At 53.5% G+C, this 21,736-nt stretch overlaps 1 protein-coding gene across 16 annotated transcripts in view; it reads left to right on the plus strand.

Moving 5' to 3' along the window:
- DMBT1 (deleted in malignant brain tumors 1) overlaps window positions 1-21,736 on the plus strand; it is an 82,498-nt gene that overhangs the window by 42,047 nt on the left and 18,715 nt on the right. For 14 of the 16 annotated variants that reach the window (XM_053207530.1, XM_053207538.1, XM_053207541.1 and 11 more), the window contains 12 exons: window positions 1,558-1,881; window positions 4,403-4,726; window positions 5,540-5,569; window positions 6,186-6,212; window positions 8,844-9,167; window positions 11,689-12,012; window positions 12,826-12,855; window positions 13,472-13,498; window positions 16,129-16,452; window positions 18,974-19,297; window positions 20,003-20,032; window positions 20,637-20,663. In XM_053207530.1, coding sequence (XP_053063505.1) covers window positions 1,558-1,881; window positions 4,403-4,726; window positions 5,540-5,569; window positions 6,186-6,212; window positions 8,844-9,167; window positions 11,689-12,012; window positions 12,826-12,855; window positions 13,472-13,498; window positions 16,129-16,452; window positions 18,974-19,297; window positions 20,003-20,032; window positions 20,637-20,663 — 2,115 coding nt within the window. The remainder of the gene's footprint in view (window positions 1-1,557; window positions 1,882-4,402; window positions 4,727-5,539; window positions 5,570-6,185; window positions 6,213-8,843; window positions 9,168-11,688; window positions 12,013-12,825; window positions 12,856-13,471; window positions 13,499-16,128; window positions 16,453-18,973; window positions 19,298-20,002; window positions 20,033-20,636; window positions 20,664-21,736) is intronic. The other 2 variants (XM_053207537.1, XM_053207536.1) reach the window with 2 other exon arrangements.

Consider the following 21,736-nt stretch of genomic DNA (forward strand, 5'->3'; position numbering starts at 1 on the left):
CTGGGCATTACCGCTACCCCACAATTCCCCAGCCTAAGGTCTAGAGTCCGGAGTTTTTAGGATAGTCAGAGCGGTGCCACCATCACAGTATCTACTTCCAGAATTGTTCATGCCCCTGATGAAGATTCCGTGCCGTTACCATTCACACCCAATCCCATTTCTGTCTGGTCATCACCTGTCTGCCTTCTATCAATATGGATTTATTTACTCTGGCATTTTCGTATGAATGGATTCGGTGCGTATGTGGCCCTTTGTGGCTGGCTTCTTTCAATGGCAGGCTCTCTCAAGGTTCACCATGATGGCACACGTACACAGTGGCCCCATGAATCCCTAGCCTTTTTTTTTTTTTTTTAAACCATTCATCGGTTGAAGGCCATGTGGATTAATTTAATCTTTGACTCATTTGAATAGCCTTTCCATGACTGCTGTGTACAAGTTTGATATTTGAACAGCTGTTTACAGATCTCCTGGGTATATACCTAGGGGTGGAATGTGTGGGTCAAGTGATGACGTTATGTTTCTTTCTTGTGGAAGCACTGAACTGTTTGCCACAGTAGCCACACCAATGTAGGGTGCCATTAGCAGTGTCTGGAAGTTGTGCTTTCTCTACATCCTCAACGACACGACTTCTTCTGTCACTTTCATTGTAGTCATCTGTCTGTGGCTAGGATTTGCCTTTTCCTAACGGCTGCGGAAGCGGTCGTCTTCCCATGGGTTTGTTGCATGTGTCCATCTTCCTTGGAGACCAGAGCTCTCATTGAACGCATGCCTGGAAGAATGAGAACCAGACAATGGTCATGCCCCAGCCCAGCTCACAGGGTGCATAGGGCTGGGTCCAGGTGAGCCCGATCACTCACGAGGTGTGCTGTCGTGCTGAACCTGGCAAATGACCTTCCTGCCGGCAGACCTAATGCTGCCATGTTGTGTTTCTTTTCTGCCACCCACAGGTCCGGGCTGCTGTAGGTGTGCACAGCTCAGAGTCAGTGATCGTTAGTCCTGCCCACTGGTAGGATATTCAGAGGGCTCACGGACTGTTTCAGATTGAGTCCAAGCTCGGGGCTTAAGAGCGACACGAGTCAGCGGTCAGCATAAAGGAACCTTCACAAGAACCCTCAGGCCCAGTAGTAGGGCGCACGACATAGGACGTTCAGGGGAAGGTGGAGTCTGCAAGCACTAGGTCTAGGACAGTTTCTTGATGGTGGCTGGGTAGGAACTCTGGGCTTGATGTAGGTGCTTGGGTTGGTCATCGAGGTAGGGAGGCAGGCGGCTGGCTTTCACCCTTCGCCCCTGCTTCCCATGACCAGTCAGCAATCCCAATGCTGACATTGTGGGCCGCCAAACCGTGCACATGCGTAAAACTCATGACCCTGAGGTCATGAGGTATCTGAATAGCCCCTCAATGATGAAAAATGGTGAGCAAGCTTCAGAGAGTCCTGTGCTGGGCAACCTTAACCTGCATGCAGAAGTCATGGTCCCTGAAGTAATTCTTGTCCACTGAGACCCTGGGGCTTTTCCTCCAGGGAGGAAGAGAAAGATAATTTTTGTGTCTCCTGCTAGGGAACGAAACAGGTTTGTCCCTGAGGCTGGTGAATGGAGGTGCCCAGTGTCAGGGCCGCGTGGAGGTTCTGTACCAAGGCTCCTGGGGCACCGTGTGTGACGACGACTGGGACACCAATGACGCTGACGTGGTGTGCAGGCAGCTGGGCTGTGGCCGCGCCATGTCGGCCCCGGGAAGTGCCCGCTTTGGCGAGGGCTCAGGGCCCATTGTCCTGGACAACGTGCGCTGCTCCGGGCAAGAGTCCTACCTGTGGCGCTGCCCCCACAACGGCTGGAACTCGCACAACTGTCGCCATGGGGAGGACGCCAGTGTCATCTGCTCAGGTGAACCTCAAAACTCTTGGTCCCCCTCTAATGGCAATTGCCAAGAACCAACATGCTCCTTTCTCCAAGGTCCCCTCCTGACCTCTCCTGGATATCTGTGTCTGTAGAGCTCTTGGGTGTAGCTGATCCCTGACGTGCCACAGTGGTGGGCCGCAGGGGCGGCTGCCCTCTCTCTGTGGACAGAAATTTCTTGGGATTATCAGTGATGCTGTGGGTGACAAGGTGCATTCACCATTCAGTGGGCAGGCAAAATGACCCCCTGCTTGTCAGCTGGATCATCTGTTCAGTCCACACCTGATTTCCTAGGGCCCTTTTCTCAAGGCGCACTTTTTGGGAATATGGTTGAAAGATGAGCCACCTTCACTCCTTTGTGGTCTTATGCTTCTGGGTCCTCCATGAAGCCAACCTAGAGAACAAGATTGCAGTCTAGAATGTGCATCTGGGGCAGCAGTGAATAGTAGTGGAGAAGGGGATGGATGTAGGGAATGGCTGGTGAGTGGTACATGGAACACTGATGAGCCATCTAGGACCCCGGGACCTGAGCTTGGCCCTCTGCAGAAAGCCTGTGAAGCCTTGTCAAGGCTGAGCACATAGCAACTGGGATGGGAGGATTGGGATCTTCCTAGCATAACGGTTCAACCCATTCTAGTTGTTTCCACGTGGCATGGATGCAGTGGTTCTGAGGGTGTTCGTGGGCCTGCTGGTAGCATTTCGACTGCCAGAAAGCCAGTCCTCAGGCCCAGCAAGGCCAGCAATGGCAGTGGGACATAGGGTGGGGCTCCCAGAGGACTGAGAGTTTCATGGAGGGCCCTTGCTGCGTCTGCCCGAGGACAGGTGGAGTCATCTGCTTGTGAGATTAGGCTGATTTCTTCAACCTTTGATCCAGTTGGAGCACCTGTGTGCTTTTGTGTCTGCCTTGAGGTTTTTTCTATTACAGCTGTTTACCACAATCTTCAGTTCGCCCGGGTGAGTCTCTGGTGATCCCGCTGGGAATGTCTCTTGTCATGATTCCCATTCTTCTTCTCACCACTCGGGGGGAAGCACCACTCTTGGTCGAAATTATGGGTATCCGGTGTTCCTGCTTGTCAGACACCACAGGGGTTCTTAAAGAGGCCTGGAGCTCTAAGAGGCCCGTCTGGCCATCAGCCCAGGAGGTTTCATGTAGTTGTTTCAGGCTGTCCCAGGAGACAGCTGCGTGCTGGTTCAGGGAACTGGCCTGTGTGTTTGGATTTCAGCTGTAATGCAATCTGGGCCGACACGTTGGGTGGAACAATGGACACGGATGACCACTGCCCTTCTCCCGAAGGGACCTCAGAGCATGCTGGATTCTCTCCATCACTCGCTGTTTGGAACGCCCTCAGATTCATCTGTGTCCCGTGCATATCTCCAAAGCCAATGAACAGTGCCCTGCGGGTGGAGGTGTAACAAGTGATGGTGTGTTACAGGCACTAGGATATCTGACTCATTTCAGGTTGACCCAGCACCCCTCAGACATGCATACCTCAGGGTGGGTAGGATGCAAAGGCCCTCTGAGGGAGACAATGACATGCCAGGTTTGGAGATGGATGTGGACGGACCAGGTGGTCCTCCTGCAGAGCCTTCATCCCAACAGGGCTGGCCGAGCAGCAGGCCTGTGCAGCAAGGTGACATATGCAGGTGTCAGTGGTCAAGAGGCCCGCCACACACTCTTTTCCAAGACTCCTTCCCGAGATGTCTACCTCTCGCTCTTCCCTCTGTCACGACTTCTGGGCCTCCGGGCCCCCTGTCTACCCACCTATAAGACCAACAAGGAGTAATATTTGTATCCAAGTCCCTGGCTCACTCTCCTTCTACGTAAAGTTTGGTTATGGAAGTCACAGGAGGAGACTCAGGGTGTGTCTTTGCTCTCTTTGCCCCTCTGTGTGTGTTTGGTAGCAGAAAGAGGTGACTCTCAATTCCCAGGTCTGATGCTATGGGGCTGGCTTCCTGACACCAGTGGGATCGATGTTCAGTGCTGACCATTCTGCAGGAGGTTAATGTAATGCTTGGAGGTCTGTCCAATCTCCTGAGACCTCCCTCATGGCTCCCATGCCGTGGAGCGTAGCCTTGGGAAGAAGGGGGCCCATGTGCTAGTATTCCACCTTTTGTTGCCACGTTGAGGCCGGTCTGGGGCTCTGCCTGAACCCAGGCAGGACCCTACAGAAGCCAACAAGCTGCCCCACAGGGCAGTGGTCTCGGCCTGACAGCGATGGCTGGAAGATGCCCTCGTGAGCATGCCCAGTGTGGATGGGGGTTGTCTTCCTACTCACATGCATTGCATCATAGCGTCTTTTCCTGCATCGTGGCATTTTGGACAGGTCTGTCTAGGTGTCTCAGCTCTTAGGGTGCCTGGGCTGAAGATTAAGCTCTTGGCACGTTCGAAAGGGAACGATGTCCGTGGAAGACTGGCCGTGAGCAGGCTTTTGAGTCTGGACCAAGCCTTAATTAAGCCTTTGGCCAGAAGATAGACATGGACAGTGGGTTTTGTTCTTTGTCTTGCTAGGGAATGAGGCAGGTTTGTCCCTGAGGCTGGTGAATGGAGGTGACCGGTGTCAGGGCCGCGTGGAAGTCCTGTACCAAGGCTCCTGGGGCACCGTGTGTGACGACGACTGGGACATCAATGACGCCAACGTGGTGTGCAGGCAGCTGGGCTGTGGCTGGGCCGTGTCGGCCCCGGGAAGTGCCCGCTTTGGTCAGGGCTCAGGGTCCATTGTCCTGGACGACGTGCGCTGCTCCGGGCAAGAGTCCTACCTGTGGCGCTGCCCCCACAGCGGATGGACCTTACACAACTGTGGTCATGGGGAGGACGCCAGTGTCATCTGTTCAGGTGAGCCTCTTGTCGTTGGGAGTTTCTCTTGCTGTTGGGTACGGAAGAGAGACGTCATGTTCTGATCAGATCGTTGGAAGCTACCTATATAACATCCTTGTCTTCCTCACGTCTCCTCAACTCTCCTCCAGGGTCAGTGTCAGTTTTTGTCAGGCTGCCAGGTGTGGAGATGATAAAGTAGGACACGTGCCAAACTGCCAGTCCCCGCGAAGCCGTTACTGGCCCTGCTGCAACATTGCAGGTGGCGGCCAGTGATCAGCCTGCTGAATGGAGGTCTCTCGCGGGGATCCCAGGGCTAGGATTGCAGACCAACCTGTATGTGTGTGGCTACGGCCGCCGCGGGTTTGGGGTCCTGAGCCCCTGACTGCATGTCCCCCGCTGGAGGGGTGATGCCGGGTCCGTGCGGCGGGTCTGTGGTGCGATGGGCCAGCTGCTTCTGCAATGACTGCCAGACAAACCTTGTCATGAGCCCTGCTTAGGCCTGAAAGATCAGCCGTGGCATGTTGGCGGGAGCTGGACTCCTCGGTGTTGCTGCCATGGTGAGCAGCTGAAAGCTCAAGGCACACGTTGGGTTTGTGTCAACTCGCTCACCACTCGTAGCCATGGAGCCAATCGCCTTGACATGGGAAATCATGTTCTTGGTGTGCCTGGCCCTTTGAAGAGGGTCGTCCTTCCAGGGTGTGGATGTCACGGGCCCTACCCTCCGTGGCTGGGGACCAGCATCGATGGCATCTGACCCGCTCAGATCCTTCCCCCTTGCGTCCGTTTGGGGCAGCTCTGTGCGGTGTCTCACGTGCTCTTGTCTCTTCACAGCTGCCCAGTCCCAGCCCACGACCACACCAGGTGAGTTCTGCTGCCTCTTGACTCCTGAGCATCTATCTCCTCTTGTAAGCCAGCCCTGGCCCCAAACTTTACATCTAAGGGGGACTCTGGAGCTTTTCTCTCTCCTGGGCCTTCCTTGGTCCCTCTCAGTTATGTAGACACTTCCAGTTGAGCCCACAACACACGGACTGTCCTTACCGGCTCAGTGAAATAAGAGTCCTCTGGGTACACCGTCCTCACTAAGACTTTAGGTGACAGACAAGGCAGTCTCGGGAACATTTCTGCTGGATTGCATTGCCTGGACCAAACGCTCCATGTGTTGGGAGAATAGAGACGTTTTCACGTCCTACTTCCCATGTGGAGCCTACGTGATGCGTTTCCCAACAACAGGGTCGTGACAGCACGGCAGTTAGCCTTGCACAGGGCACCACCTTGTTGCCGTTGTGGTGGACATTCGACGGTGGGATTTTGGCTCTTGGCAGCCTCTTGGCAGAGATCCCTTTCTCCTCTATCTGGCAGAACTCCTCAGATATCACCACCATTGGTCCCACCTAATAGTCACTTGAGCCAACCTTGATTGACTCCACCTCTTTTCTAATTCTACTTTTTGTTTCTGTCTCTCTCTCTGTGTCTCCAGATTGGTGGTATACAAGTCCTTCCTACGGTAAGCATCCTTGATTTCCTGCCGAAATATTATCATCAACACCATAACCGACTGGCGTGGGTGAAATTCCTAAATGTGGGTCCGGCTTCCGCCCTAACCAGCCTATTCAGTGTGGGGCGTTCTGTTTCCCCATAAGAATTATGATTTCCTGCCACCTACCGGTTGTGGGACCTACTAGTCAGGAAGCCTTTGTTCACAAGTGACAGGAACCCAGCTCCACCTGTCTTATGCTAGGAGAGCATATGCCATATGCCAATGTCCATAATGAGGACATTAGTGGTGAGTGGGTCTAGCTTCAGGAACAACGGGATGTACAAGTCCCAGGACCGGCTGCTCACAGTGTTTGTCTTAGCACCATTTTCTCTTATGTGCTCGGACTCATAATGGTTGTGCTTTGTGCACATGAGGGGCCGATGCCAGCGCCAGGTCCCCGTGCCACCAGGAGAAGGACGCTGTTTGTCACCCATTCTCTGGCTGACATGTCCTGGGAGGCCTCTGATACCTGCTTGGGAAGAGATGAGTCACCGGAACCAAGTGCATGGGCTCTGATTCCCGGGTCAGGGTCCCCATGGCCACCGTCCTATTCCTCAGGAGACAGGGACAAGATGTGATACTAGGGCCTCCTTGACCCTCATGGACAGGGGTCTTGGCCACTTGACTTCATGGGTCCGATGGTGTCTGTACCTACAATCAAGGCAAGCGGATTCTGACCGAAAGAGGCTCTTCCCTGTCAGAGCTTTGTTCTGTCCCAAGTGCTCTCTGCTGAATGCTGCCCACATTTGCCCAGTCCAGGCACAGAAGCTTGCCTCTGCCAGGGGTGTCAGGCCATGTCGTGCTCTACTCTGGAGCTTGTCTCCGGTTTCGGGTCCAGTTCTGTGCTGACAGTGCAGTGTCCGTGGGGCAACTGAGAGGGCCTGGATTGCCCCTAGAGCCTGGTAGCTCGTCTTCCGTAGGGACCGTAGGGGTGTCTGCTCCTGCTTCTTTCAGTCCTACGGTAGGACGGGGATGATGGTCTGTGTGAGTCAGGACTGAAGCAAATGGCCAAATAGTGCTTGCTTTTCTGTCTTTGGGTCTCTGGGCATTACCGCTACCCCACAATTCCCCAGCCTAAGGTCTAGAGTCCGGAGTTTTTAGGATAGTCAGAGCGGTGCCACCATCACAGTATCTACTTCCAGAATTGTTCATGCCCCTGATGAAGATTCCGTGCCGTTACCATTCACACCCAATCCCATTTCTGTCTGGTCATCACCTGTCTGCCTTCTATCAATATGGATTTATTTACTCTGGCATTTTCGTATGAATGGATTCGGTGCGTATGTGGCCCTTTGTGGCTGGCTTCTTTCAATGGCAGGCTCTCTCAAGGTTCACCATGATGGCACACGTACACAGTGGCCCCATGAATCCCTAGCCTTTTTTTTTTTTTTTTAAACCATTCATCGGTTGAAGGCCATGTGGATTAATTTAATCTTTGACTCATTTGAATAGCCTTTCCATGACTGCTGTGTACAAGTTTGATATTTGAACAGCTGTTTACAGATCTCCTGGGTATATACCTAGGGGTGGAATGTGTGGGTCAAGTGATGACGTTATGTTTCTTTCTTGTGGAAGCACTGAACTGTTTGCCACAGTAGCCACACCAATGTAGGGTGCCATTAGCAGTGTCTGGAAGTTGTGCTTTCTCTACATCCTCAACGACACGACTTCTTCTGTCACTTTCATTGTAGTCATCTGTCTGTGGCTAGGATTTGCCTTTTCCTAACGGCTGCGGAAGCGGTCGTCTTCCCATGGGTTTGTTGCATGTGTCCATCTTCCTTGGAGACCAGAGCTCTCATTGAACGCATGCCTGGAAGAATGAGAACCAGACAATGGTCATGCCCCAGCCCAGCTCACAGGGTGCATAGGGCTGGGTCCAGGTGAGCCCGATCACTCACGAGGTGTGCTGTCGTGCTGAACCTGGCAAATGACCTTCCTGCCGGCAGACCTAATGCTGCCATGTTGTGTTTCTTTTCTGCCACCCACAGGTCCGGGCTGCTGTAGGTGTGCACAGCTCAGAGTCAGTGATCGTTAGTCCTGCCCACTGGTAGGATATTCAGAGGGCTCACGGACTGTTTCAGATTGAGTCCAAGCTCGGGGCTTAAGAGCGACACGAGTCAGCGGTCAGCATAAAGGAACCTTCACAAGAACCCTCAGGCCCAGTAGTAGGGCGCACGACATAGGACGTTCAGGGGAAGGTGGAGTCTGCAAGCACTAGGTCTAGGACAGTTTCTTGATGGTGGCTGGGTAGGAACTCTGGGCTTGATGTAGGTGCTTGGGTTGGTCATCGAGGTAGGGAGGCAGGCGGCTGGCTTTCACCCTTCGCCCCTGCTTCCCATGACCAGTCAGCAATCCCAATGCTGACATTGTGGGCCGCCAAACCGTGCACATGCGTAAAACTCATGACCCTGAGGTCATGAGGTATCTGAATAGCCCCTCAATGATGAAAAATGGTGAGCAAGCTTCAGAGAGTCCTGTGCTGGGCAACCTTAACCTGCATGCAGAAGTCATGGTCCCTGAAGTAATTCTTGTCCACTGAGACCCTGGGGCTTTTCCTCCAGGGAGGAAGAGAAAGATAATTTTTGTGTCTCCTGCTAGGGAACGAAACAGGTTTGTCCCTGAGGCTGGTGAATGGAGGTGCCCAGTGTCAGGGCCGCGTGGAGGTTCTGTACCAAGGCTCCTGGGGCACCGTGTGTGACGACGACTGGGACACCAATGACGCTGACGTGGTGTGCAGGCAGCTGGGCTGTGGCCGCGCCATGTCGGCCCCGGGAAGTGCCCGCTTTGGCGAGGGCTCAGGGCCCATTGTCCTGGACAACGTGCGCTGCTCCGGGCAAGAGTCCTACCTGTGGCGCTGCCCCCACAACGGCTGGAACTCGCACAACTGTCGCCATGGGGAGGACGCCAGTGTCATCTGCTCAGGTGAACCTCAAAACTCTTGGTCCCCCTCTAATGGCAATTGCCAAGAACCAACATGCTCCTTTCTCCAAGGTCCCCTCCTGACCTCTCCTGGATATCTGTGTCTGTAGAGCTCTTGGGTGTAGCTGATCCCTGACGTGCCACAGTGGTGGGCCGCAGGGGCGGCTGCCCTCTCTCTGTGGACAGAAATTTCTTGGGATTATCAGTGATGCTGTGGGTGACAAGGTGCATTCACCATTCAGTGGGCAGGCAAAATGACCCCCTGCTTGTCAGCTGGATCATCTGTTCAGTCCACACCTGATTTCCTAGGGCCCTTTTCTCAAGGCGCACTTTTTGGGAATATGGTTGAAAGATGAGCCACCTTCACTCCTTTGTGGTCTTATGCTTCTGGGTCCTCCATGAAGCCAACCTAGAGAACAAGATTGCAGTCTAGAATGTGCATCTGGGGCAGCAGTGAATAGTAGTGGAGAAGGGGATGGATGTAGGGAATGGCTGGTGAGTGGTACATGGAACACTGATGAGCCATCTAGGACCCCGGGACCTGAGCTTGGCCCTCTGCAGAAAGCCTGTGAAGCCTTGTCAAGGCTGAGCACATAGCAACTGGGATGGGAGGATTGGGATCTTCCTAGCATAACGGTTCAACCCATTCTAGTTGTTTCCACGTGGCATGGATGCAGTGGTTCTGAGGGTGTTCGTGGGCCTGCTGGTAGCATTTCGACTGCCAGAAAGCCAGTCCTCAGGCCCAGCAAGGCCAGCAATGGCAGTGGGACATAGGGTGGGGCTCCCAGAGGACTGAGAGTTTCATGGAGGGCCCTTGCTGCGTCTGCCCGAGGACAGGTGGAGTCATCTGCTTGTGAGATTAGGCTGATTTCTTCAACCTTTGATCCAGTTGGAGCACCTGTGTGCTTTTGTGTCTGCCTTGAGGTTTTTTCTATTACAGCTGTTTACCACAATCTTCAGTTCGCCCGGGTGAGTCTCTGGTGATCCCGCTGGGAATGTCTCTTGTCATGATTCCCATTCTTCTTCTCACCACTCGGGGGGAAGCACCACTCTTGGTCGAAATTATGGGTATCCGGTGTTCCTGCTTGTCAGACACCACAGGGGTTCTTAAAGAGGCCTGGAGCTCTAAGAGGCCCGTCTGGCCATCAGCCCAGGAGGTTTCATGTAGTTGTTTCAGGCTGTCCCAGGAGACAGCTGCGTGCTGGTTCAGGGAACTGGCCTGTGTGTTTGGATTTCAGCTGTAATGCAATCTGGGCCGACACGTTGGGTGGAACAATGGACACGGATGACCACTGCCCTTCTCCCGAAGGGACCTCAGAGCATGCTGGATTCTCTCCATCACTCGCTGTTTGGAACGCCCTCAGATTCATCTGTGTCCCGTGCATATCTCCAAAGCCAATGAACAGTGCCCTGCGGGTGGAGGTGTAACAAGTGATGGTGTGTTACAGGCACTAGGATATCTGACTCATTTCAGGTTGACCCAGCACCCCTCAGACATGCATACCTCAGGGTGGGTAGGATGCAAAGGCCCTCTGAGGGAGACAATGACATGCCAGGTTTGGAGATGGATGTGGACGGACCAGGTGGTCCTCCTGCAGAGCCTTCATCCCAACAGGGCTGGCCGAGCAGCAGGCCTGTGCAGCAAGGTGACATATGCAGGTGTCAGTGGTCAAGAGGCCCGCCACACACTCTTTTCCAAGACTCCTTCCCGAGATGTCTACCTCTCGCTCTTCCCTCTGTCACGACTTCTGGGCCTCCGGGCCCCCTGTCTACCCACCTATAAGACCAACAAGGAGTAATATTTGTATCCAAGTCCCTGGCTCACTCTCCTTCTACGTAAAGTTTGGTTATGGAAGTCACAGGAGGAGACTCAGGGTGTGTCTTTGCTCTCTTTGCCCCTCTGTGTGTGTTTGGTAGCAGAAAGAGGTGACTCTCAATTCCCAGGTCTGATGCTATGGGGCTGGCTTCCTGACACCAGTGGGATCGATGTTCAGTGCTGACCATTCTGCAGGAGGTTAATGTAATGCTTGGAGGTCTGTCCAATCTCCTGAGACCTCCCTCATGGCTCCCATGCCGTGGAGCGTAGCCTTGGGAAGAAGGGGGCCCATGTGCTAGTATTCCACCTTTTGTTGCCACGTTGAGGCCGGTCTGGGGCTCTGCCTGAACCCAGGCAGGACCCTACAGAAGCCAACAAGCTGCCCCACAGGGCAGTGGTCTCGGCCTGACAGCGATGGCTGGAAGATGCCCTCGTGAGCATGCCCAGTGTGGATGGGGGTTGTCTTCCTACTCACATGCATTGCATCATAGCGTCTTTTCCTGCATCGTGGCATTTTGGACAGGTCTGTCTAGGTGTCTCAGCTCTTAGGGTGCCTGGGCTGAAGATTAAGCTCTTGGCACGTTCGAAAGGGAACGATGTCCGTGGAAGACTGGCCGTGAGCAGGCTTTTGAGTCTGGACCAAGCCTTAATTAAGCCTTTGGCCAGAAGATAGACATGGACAGTGGGTTTTGTTCTTTGTCTTGCTAGGGAATGAGGCAGGTTTGTCCCTGAGGCTGGTGAATGGAGGTGACCGGTGTCAGGGCCGCGTGGAAGTCCTGTACCAAGGCTCCTGGGGCACCGTGTGTGACGACGACTGGGACATCAATGACGCCAACGTGGTGTGCAGGCAGCTGGGCTGTGGCTGGGCCGTGTCGGCCCCGGGAAGTGCCCGCTTTGGTCAGGGCTCAGGGTCCATTGTCCTGGACGACGTGCGCTGCTCCGGGCAAGAGTCCTACCTGTGGCGCTGCCCCCACAGCGGATGGACCTTACACAACTGTGGTCATGGGGAGGACGCCAGTGTCATCTGTTCAGGTGAGCCTCTTGTCGTTGGGAGTTTCTCTTGCTGTTGGGTACGGAAGAGAGACGTCATGTTCTGATCAGATCGTTGGAAGCTACCTATATAACATCCTTGTCTTCCTCACGTCTCCTCAACTCTCCTCCAGGGTCAGTGTCAGTTTTTGTCAGGCTGCCAGGTGTGGAGATGATAAAGTAGGACACGTGCCAAACTGCCAGTCCCCGCGAAGCCGTTACTGGCCCTGCTGCAACATTGCAGGTGGCGGCCAGTGATCAGCCTGCTGAATGGAGGTCTCTCGCGGGGATCCCAGGGCTAGGATTGCAGACCAACCTGTATGTGTGTGGCTACGGCCGCCGCGGGTTTGGGGTCCTGAGCCCCTGACTGCATGTCCCCCGCTGGAGGGGTGATGCCGGGTCCGTGCGGCGGGTCTGTGGTGCGATGGGCCAGCTGCTTCTGCAATGACTGCCAGACAAACCTTGTCATGAGCCCTGCTTAGGCCTGAAAGATCAGCCGTGGCATGTTGGCGGGAGCTGGACTCCTCGGTGTTGCTGCCATGGTGAGCAGCTGAAAGCTCAAGGCACACGTTGGGTTTGTGTCAACTCGCTCACCACTCGTAGCCATGGAGCCAATCGCCTTGACATGGGAAATCATGTTCTTGGTGTGCCTGGCCCTTTGAAGAGGGTCGTCCTTCCAGGGTGTGGATGTCACGGGCCCTACCCTCCGTGGCTGGGGACCAGCATCGATGGCATCTGACCCGCTCAGATCCTTCCCCCTTGCGTCCGTTTGGGGCAGCTCTGTGCGGTGTCTCACGTGCTCTTGTCTCTTCACAGCTGCCCAGTCCCAGCCCACGACCACACCAGGTGAGTTCTGCTGCCTCTTGACTCCTGAGCATCTATCTCCTCTTGTAAGCCAGCCCTGGCCCCAAACTTTACATCTAAGGGGGACTCTGGAGCTTTTCTCTCTCCTGGGCCTTCCTTGGTCCCTCTCAGTTATGTAGACACTTCCAGTTGAGCCCACAACACACGGACTGTCCTTACCGGCTCAGTGAAATAAGAGTCCTCTGGGTACACCGTCCTCACTAAGACTTTAGGTGACAGACAAGGCAGTCTCGGGAACATTTCTGCTGGATTGCATTGCCTGGACCAAACGCTCCATGTGTTGGGAGAATAGAGACGTTTTCACGTCCTACTTCCCATGTGGAGCCTACGTGATGCGTTTCCCAACAACAGGGTCGTGACAGCACGGCAGTTAGCCTTGCACAGGGCACCACCTTGTTGCCGTTGTGGTGGACATTCGACGGTGGGATTTTGGCTCTTGGCAGCCTCTTGGCAGAGATCCCTTTCTCCTCTATCTGGCAGAACTCCTCAGATATCACCACCATTGGTCCCACCTAATAGTCACTTGAGCCAACCTTGATTGACTCCACCTCTTTTCTAATTCTACTTTTTGTTTCTGTCTCTCTCTCTGTGTCTCCAGATTGGTGGTATACAAGTCCTTCCTACGGTAAGCATCCTTGATTTCCTGCCGAAATATTATCATCAACACCATAACCGACTGGCGTGGGTGAAATTCCTAAATGTGGGTCCGGCTTCCGCCCTAACCAGCCTATTCAGTGTGGGGCGTTCTGTTTCCCCATAAGAATTATGATTTCCTGCCACCTACCGGTTGTGGGACCTACTAGTCAGGAAGCCTTTGTTCACAAGTGACAGGAACCCAGCTCCACCTGTCTTATGCTAGGAGAGCATATGCCATATGCCAATGTCCATAATGAGGACATTAGTGGTGAGTGGGTCTAGCTTCAGGAACAACGGGATGTACAAGTCCCAGGACCGGCTGCTCACAGTGTTTGTCTTAGCACCATTTTCTCTTATGTGCTCGGACTCATAATGGTTGTGCTTTGTGCACATGAGGGGCCGATGCCAGCGCCAGGTCCCCGTGCCACCAGGAGAAGGACGCTGTTTGTCACCCATTCTCTGGCTGACATGTCCTGGGAGGCCTCTGATACCTGCTTGGGAAGAGATGAGTCACCGGAACCAAGTGCATGGGCTCTGATTCCCGGGTCAGGGTCCCCATGGCCACCGTCCTATTCCTCAGGAGACAGGGACAAGATGTGATACTAGGGCCTCCTTGACCCTCATGGACAGGGGTCTTGGCCACTTGACTTCATGGGTCCGATGGTGTCTGTACCTACAATCAAGGCAAGCGGATTCTGACCGAAAGAGGCTCTTCCCTGTCAGAGCTTTGTTCTGTCCCAAGTGCTCTCTGCTGAATGCTGCCCACATTTGCCCAGTCCAGGCACAGAAGCTTGCCTCTGCCAGGGGTGTCAGGCCATGTCGTGCTCTACTCTGGAGCTTGTCTCCGGTTTCGGGTCCAGTTCTGTGCTGACAGTGCAGTGTCCGTGGGGCAACTGAGAGGGCCTGGATTGCCCCTAGAGCCTGGTAGCTCGTCTTCCGTAGGGACCGTAGGGGTGTCTGCTCCTGCTTCTTTCAGTCCTACGGTAGGACGGGGATGATGGTCTGTGTGAGTCAGGACTGAAGCAAATGGCCAAATAGTGCTTGCTTTTCTGTCTTTGGGTCTCTGGGCATTACCGCTACCCCACAATTCCCCAGCCTAAGGTCTAGAGTCCGGAGTTTTTAGGATAGTCAGAGCGGTGCCACCATCACAGTATCTACTTCCAGAATTGTTCATGCCCCTGATGAAGATTCCGTGCCGTTACCATTCACACCCAATCCCATTTCTGTCTGGTCATCACCTGTCTGCCTTCTATCAATATGGATTTATTTACTCTGGCATTTTCGTATGAATGGATTCGGTGCGTATGTGGCCCTTTGTGGCTGGCTTCTTTCAATGGCAGGCTCTCTCAAGGTTCACCATGATGGCACACGTACACAGTGGCCCCATGAATCCCTAGCCTTTTTTTTTTTTTTTAAACCATTCATCGGTTGAAGGCCATGTGGATTAATTTAATCTTTGACTCATTTGAATAGCCTTTCCATGACTGCTGTGTACAAGTTTGATATTTGAACAGCTGTTTACAGATCTCCTGGGTATATACCTAGGGGTGGAATGTGTGGGTCAAGTGATGACGTTATGTTTCTTTCTTGTGGAAGCACTGAACTGTTTGCCACAGTAGCCACACCAATGTAGGGTGCCATTAGCAGTGTCTGGAAGTTGTGCTTTCTCTACATCCTCAACGACACGACTTCTTCTGTCACTTTCATTGTAGTCATCTGTCTGTGGCTAGGATTTGCCTTTTCCTAACGGCTGCGGAAGCGGTCGTCTTCCCATGGGTTTGTTGCATGTGTCCATCTTCCTTGGAGACCAGAGCTCTCATTGAACGCATGCCTGGAAGAATGAGAACCAGACAATGGTCATGCCCCAGCCCAGCTCACAGGGTGCAAAGGGCTGGGTCCAGGTGAGCCCGATCACTCACGAGGTGTGCTGTCGTGCTGAACCTGGCAAATGACCTTCCTGCCGGCAGACCTAATGCTGCCATGTTGTGTTTCTTTTCTGCCACCCACAGGTCCGGGCTGCTGTAGGTGTGCACAGCTCAGAGTCAGTGATCGTTAGTCCTGCCCACTGGTAGGATATTCAGAGGGCTCACGGACTGTTTCAGATTGAGTCCAAGCTCGGGGCTTAAGAGCGACACGAGTCAGCGGTCAGCATAAAGGAACCTTCACAAGAACCCTCAGGCCCAGTAGTAGGGCGCACGACATAGGACGTTCAGGGGAAGGTGGAGTCTGCAAGCACTAGGTCTAGGACAGTTTCTTGATGGTGGCTGGGTAGGAACTCTGGGCTTGATGTAGGTGCTTGGGTTGGTCATCGAGGTAGGGAGGCAGGCGGCTGGCTTTCACCCTTCGCCCCTGCTTCCCATGACCAGTCAGCAATCCCAATGCTGACATTGTGGGCCGCCAAACCGTGCACATGCGTAAAACTCATGACCCTGAGGTCATGAGGTATCTGAATAGCCCCTCAATGATGAAAAATGGTGAGCAAGCTTCAGAGAGTCCTGTGCTGGGCAACCTTAACCTGCATGCAGAAGTCATGGTCCCTGAAGTAATTCTTGTCCACTGAGACCCTGGGGCTTTTCCTCCAGGGAGGAAGAGAAAGATAATTTTTGTGTCTCCTGCTAGGGAACGAAACAGGTTTGTCCCTGAGGCTGGTGAATGGAAGTGACCAGTGTCAGGGCCGCGTGGAGGTCCTGTACCGAGGCTCCTGGGGCACCGTGTGTGACGACGACTGGGACACCAATGACGCCGACGTGGTGTGCAGGCAGCTGGGCTGTGGCTGGGCCGTGTCAGCCCCGGGAAGTGCCCGCTTTGGCGAGGGCTCAGGGCCCATTGTCCTGGACAACGTGCGCTGCTCCGGGCAAGAGTCCTACCTGTGGCGCTGCCCCCACAACGGCTGGAACTCGCACAACTGTCGCCATGGGGAGGACGCCAGTGTCATCTGCTCAGGTGAACCTCAAAACTCTTGGTCCCCCTCTAATGGCAATTGCCAAGAACCAACATGCTCCTTTCTCCAAGGTCCCCTCCTGACCTCTCCTGGATATCTGTGTCTGTAGAGCTCTTGGGTGTAGCTGATCCCTGACGTGCCACAGAGGTGGCCCGCAGGGGCAGCTGCCCTCTCTCTGTGGACAGAAATTTCTTGGGCTTAGCAGTGATGCTGTGGGTGACAAGGTGCATTCACCATTCAGTGGGCAGGCAAAATGACCCCATGTTTCTCAGCTGGATCATCTGCTCAGTCCACACCTGATTTCCTAGGGCCGTTTTCTCAAGGCGCACCTTTTGGGAATGTGGTTGAAAGATGAGCCACCTTCCCTCCTTTGTGGTCCTATGCTTCTGGGTCCTCCATGAAGGCAACCTAGAGAACAGGATTGCACTCTAGATTGCGCATCTGGGGTGGCAGTGAATAGTAGTGGAGAAGGGGATCGATGCAGGTAGTGGCTAGCGAGTGGTACATGGAACACTAATGAGCCACCTAGGACCCTGGAGCCTGAGCTTGGCTCTCTGCAGAAAGCCTGTGAAGCCTCTTCAAGGCTGAGCACTTAGCAACTGGTATGGGAGGATAGGGATTTCCTAGCATAACTGTTCAACCCATTCTAGCTGTTTCCACGTGGCATGGATGCAGTGGTTCTGAGGGTGTTCGTGGGCCTGCTGGTGGCATTCCATGTGCCGGAAAACCAGTCCTCAGGCCCAGCAAGGCAAGCAATGGCAGTGGGACATAGGGTGGGGCTCCCAGAGGACTGAGAGATTGATGGAGGGCCCTTGCTGTGTCTGCCCAAGGACACGTGGGGTCATCTGCTTGTGAGATTAGGCTGATTTCTTCAACCTTTGATCCAGTTGGAGCACCTGTGTGCTTTTGTGTCTGCCTTGAGGTTTTTTCTATTACAGCTGTTCACCCCAATCTACAGTTCACCCAGGTGAGTCTCAGGTGACCCCACTGGGAATGTCTCTTTTCATCGTTCCCATCTTTCTTCTCACCACTCGGGGGGAAGCACTATTCATGGTCGAAATTATGGGTATCCCGTGTTTCTGCTTGTCAGTTAGTCACCACAGTGGTTCTTAAAGAGACCTGGAGCTCTAAGAGGCCCGTCTGGCCATCAGCCCAGGAGGTTTCATGTAGTTGCTTCAGGCTGTCCCAGGAGACAGCTGTGTGCAGGTTCGGAGAACTGGCCTGTGTGTTTGGATTTCAGCTGTAATGCAATCTGGGCCGACATGTTGGGTGGAACAAGGGACACGGATGACCACTGCCCTTCTCCTGAAGGGACCTCAGAGCGTGCTGGATTCTCTCCATCGCTCACTGTTTGGAACGCTCTCAGATTCATCTGTGTCCCGTGCATACATCCAAAGCAGATGAACTGTGCCCTGGGGGTGAAAGTGTAACAAGTGATGGTGTGTTACAGGCACTAGGATATCTGACTCATTTCAGGTTGACCCAGCACCCCTCAGACATGCATACCTCAGGGTGGGTAGGATGCAAAGGCCCTCTGAGGGAGACAATGACATGCCAGGTTTGGAGATGGATGTGGACGGACCAGGTGGTCCTCCTGCAGAGCCTTCATCCCAACAGGGCTGGCCGAGCAGCAGGCCTGTGCAGCAAGGTGACAATTGCAGGTGTCAGTGGTCAAGAGGCCCGCCACACACTCTTTTCCAAGACTCCTTCCCGAGATGTCTACCTCTCGCTCTTCCCTCTGTCACGACTTCTGGGTACCTGGCCCCCCTGTCTACCCACCTATAAGACCAACAAGGAGTAAATATTCGTACCCAAGTCCCTGGCTCACTCTCCGTCTACATAAAGTTTGGTTATGGAAGTCACAGGAGGAGACTCAGGGTGTGTCTTTGTTCTCTTTGCCCCTCTGTGTGTGTTTGGTAGCAGAAAGAGGTGACTCTCAAATCCCAGGTCTGAAGGTATGCGGATAGCCCCCTGACTCCAGTGGGATCGATGTTCAGTGCTGACCGTTCTGCAGGAGGTTAATGTAATGCTTGGAGGTCTGTCCAATCTCCTGAGACCTCTCTCATGGCTCGCAGGCTGTGGAGCGTAGCCTTGGGAAGATGGGGGCCCAAGGTGCTAGTATTCCACCTTTCTTGCCACATTGCAAGCAGGTCCTGGGGCTCTGCCCGAACCCAGGCAGGACCCTACAGAAGCCAACAAGCTGCCCCACAGGGCAGTGGTCTCTGCCTGACAGCAATGTCTGGAAGGTGCCCTCATGAGCATGCCCAGCGTGTATGGGGGTTGTCTTCCTACTCACATGCATTGCATCATAGCCTCCTTTCCTGCATCATGGCATCCTTTAGACAGGTCTGTCTAGGTGTCTCAGTTTAGGGTGCATGGGCTGAAGATTAAGCTCTTGGCATGTTCGAAGGGAACGATGCCTGGGGAAGACTGGCCGTGAGCAAGCTTTTGCGTCTGGACCAAGCCTTAAGCCTTTGGCCAGAAGATAGACATGGACAGTGGGTTTTTTCTTTGTATTTCTAGGGAACGAGGCAGGTTTGTCTCTGAGGCTGGTGAATGGAGGTGACCGTTGTCAGGGCCGTGTGGAAGTCCTGTACCAAGGCTCCTGGGGCACCGTGTGTGACGACGACTGGGACATCAATGATGCCAACGTGGTGTGCAGGCAGCTGGGCTGTGGCTGGGCCGTGTCGGCCCCGGGAAGTGCCCGCTTTGGTCAGGGCTCAGGGCCCATTGTCCTGGACAATGTGCGCTGCTCCGGGCAAGAGTCCTACCTGTGGCGGTGCCCCCACAATGGCTGGAACTCGCACAACTGTGGCCATAGTGAGGACGCCAGTGTCATCTGTTCAGGTGAGTCTCTTGTCGTTGGGAGTTTCTCTTGCTGTTGGGTAGGGAGGAGAGACCTCCTGTCCTGATCAGATCGTTGGAAGCTACTTATACCCTCCCTGTCTTCCTCATGTCTCCTCAACTCTCCTCCAGTGTCAGTATCAGTTTTTGTCAGGCTGCCATTTGTCTAGATGATAAATTAGGACAAGTGCCTAACCCCAAGTCCCCGTGATGCCATTCATTGCCTCTTTCAACACTGTAGCTGGCGACGAAAGACCCGCCTGCTGGAGTTCTCTCATGGGCATCCTATGATCAGGATTGCAGACCAGTATATGTGTTCCTACTGCTGCTCCAGGTTTGGGGTCCTTAGTCCCAGTATATGTCCCCCTCGAGAATTGTGATTCCAGATATACCTTGTCATGACCGCTGTTTAAGCCTGAAAGATTGACATGCATTTTGGGGTAGTTGTATTCCTCTGTCTTGCTGCCATCGTGAGCCACTTTGTCACCGCTTGTATACATGGAGCCAAGCACCTTGACCTGGGAAATCATGTTCTGTGTCTGCCTGGCCCTGTGAAGTCGGGCATCATCCAGGGTGTGGATATCACATGACCCACCCTCCATAGCTGGGGACTCACTTCCAAGGTGTCTGCCTGCTTAGTTCCTTCCCCTCTGCATCCAGTTGTGCTAGGTTTGTGCACCCTTCTCATGTGCTGTTGTCTCTTCACAGCTGCCCAGTCCCAGCCCACGATCAGACCAGGTGAGTTCTGCTGCCTCTTGACTCTTACCCATCTCTCTCACCTTCCTCCTGTCCTAGGCCCAAGTTATAGCTACAAATAGGACTGTGGCATCTTTCTGACTCCCTGGACCTTCCCTTATCACTCTCCATCCTGTAGACAGTTCTGGTTGAATCCACAATCGATTTTCCTGTGTGGCTCAGTGGCATAAGTGCACTCTAACTGCACAATCTTCACTCTATGCTTTTGGTGGCAGTCAATGTTCTCTTCCGTGGTCATTTGTGTCTGAAAGCATCATCTGGACCAAATTCTACAGGGATGGGAAAATAGGTATTTCATGGCATTATCCCACATGGAGCCTTCCCAAAGGAATGCCTTTCCTAAGAACATTCTGTCAGGAGTGCATGGCAGTTGTTATTGCAGATTGTACCACCTTGTTGCCATTGTCATGAACATTCGAGGGCAGGAGTTTGGCTCGTGGTAGGCTCTCCACAGAGGCCACATTCCACTTCATCCAGCAGAACTCCTGAGACCCCACTGTCCTTGATTCTACTAACTGGTCACTTAGCTAACCTTGATCCTATCCCCCTCCTTTCTGACTGTGCTTTGTTTGTTTTTTTTTCCCAGATTGGTGGTATACGACTTCTTTCTATGGTAAGCATCCTGGATCCTGTCAACCCAGCAAACATGAAACAAATTCATCAACTGGCATTGGTGACATTTCTGAATGTTGGGTTCAGCCTCTGTTGCCCCCACCCTGTCCAGTGTGGGGTTTTCCTTTCCCCACAAGAATTATGATTTCCACCACCCACGCTTTGTGGGAGCTACTAGTCAGGGCACTCTTGTTTACAAGTGATAGGAAACTAGCTCAGCCTCTTTATGCTAGTAGAGAGTCAATGGCTCACATATTGAGGACAGTAGTGCAAAAGCTCTAGCTCAGGAAAACTGGATGTAAAAGTTACAGCACTGTGTTCCCCCCATTGTTTTTCTTACTTGCACTTTTTTATGTTTTACTTTTTTTTTTGAGAGACAGAAAGACAGAGTGTGAGTGGAGGAGGGGCAGAGAGAGAGGGAAACACAGAATCTGAAGCAGGCTCCAGGCTCTTAGCTGTTAGCACAGAGCCCGACACGGGGCTCAAACCCACAAACTGTGAGATTGTGACCTGAGTCTAAGTTGGTTGCTTAACCAACTGAGTCACCCAGGTGCCCCCTTACTTGCACTTTCTTATGTGCATGGCTTCACCCTGGGTGCTTTCTGCATGTGGGGGGCAGTTGCCAGCCCTTGGTCTCTATGCCACCAGGCGAAAGACTCCATGTGTCCGCATATCTCTGGTGACATGTCTTCGAAGGACTTGAGCACCTTCTTGGCAGTAGATGAGTCACCAGAACCGTGTCCATGTGCTCTGATAGCCTGGTCAGGGTCCCCATGCCCACTTTCCTGTTCCCCAGGAGAGAGGGACTGGATGTGGTACTATGCTCTACTTAAACCTTATGGAATGAAGTCTTCACTGGTTTATACAATAGGAAGGATGGTTTCTGTACTTAAAGTTCAGGGCAAGAGATTTCTGACATGAAGAAAGACCTCCCCTGTTGCAGCTTTCCCCTCTGCCAGGTAGTCTCTCCTGAATGCTGTCCATGCTTGTGTAGCCCGGCACAGAGCATTGCCTCTCCCTGGGGTGTCAGCCCACATTGCACTTTGCTCTGGAGTTGGCCTCTAGCATAGGGTC

The sequence above is a fragment of the Acinonyx jubatus genome, chromosome D2 (assembly GCF_027475565.1).
Source record: "Acinonyx jubatus isolate Ajub_Pintada_27869175 chromosome D2, VMU_Ajub_asm_v1.0, whole genome shotgun sequence".
In the NCBI taxonomy this organism is placed as follows: Eukaryota; Metazoa; Chordata; class Mammalia; order Carnivora; family Felidae; genus Acinonyx; species Acinonyx jubatus.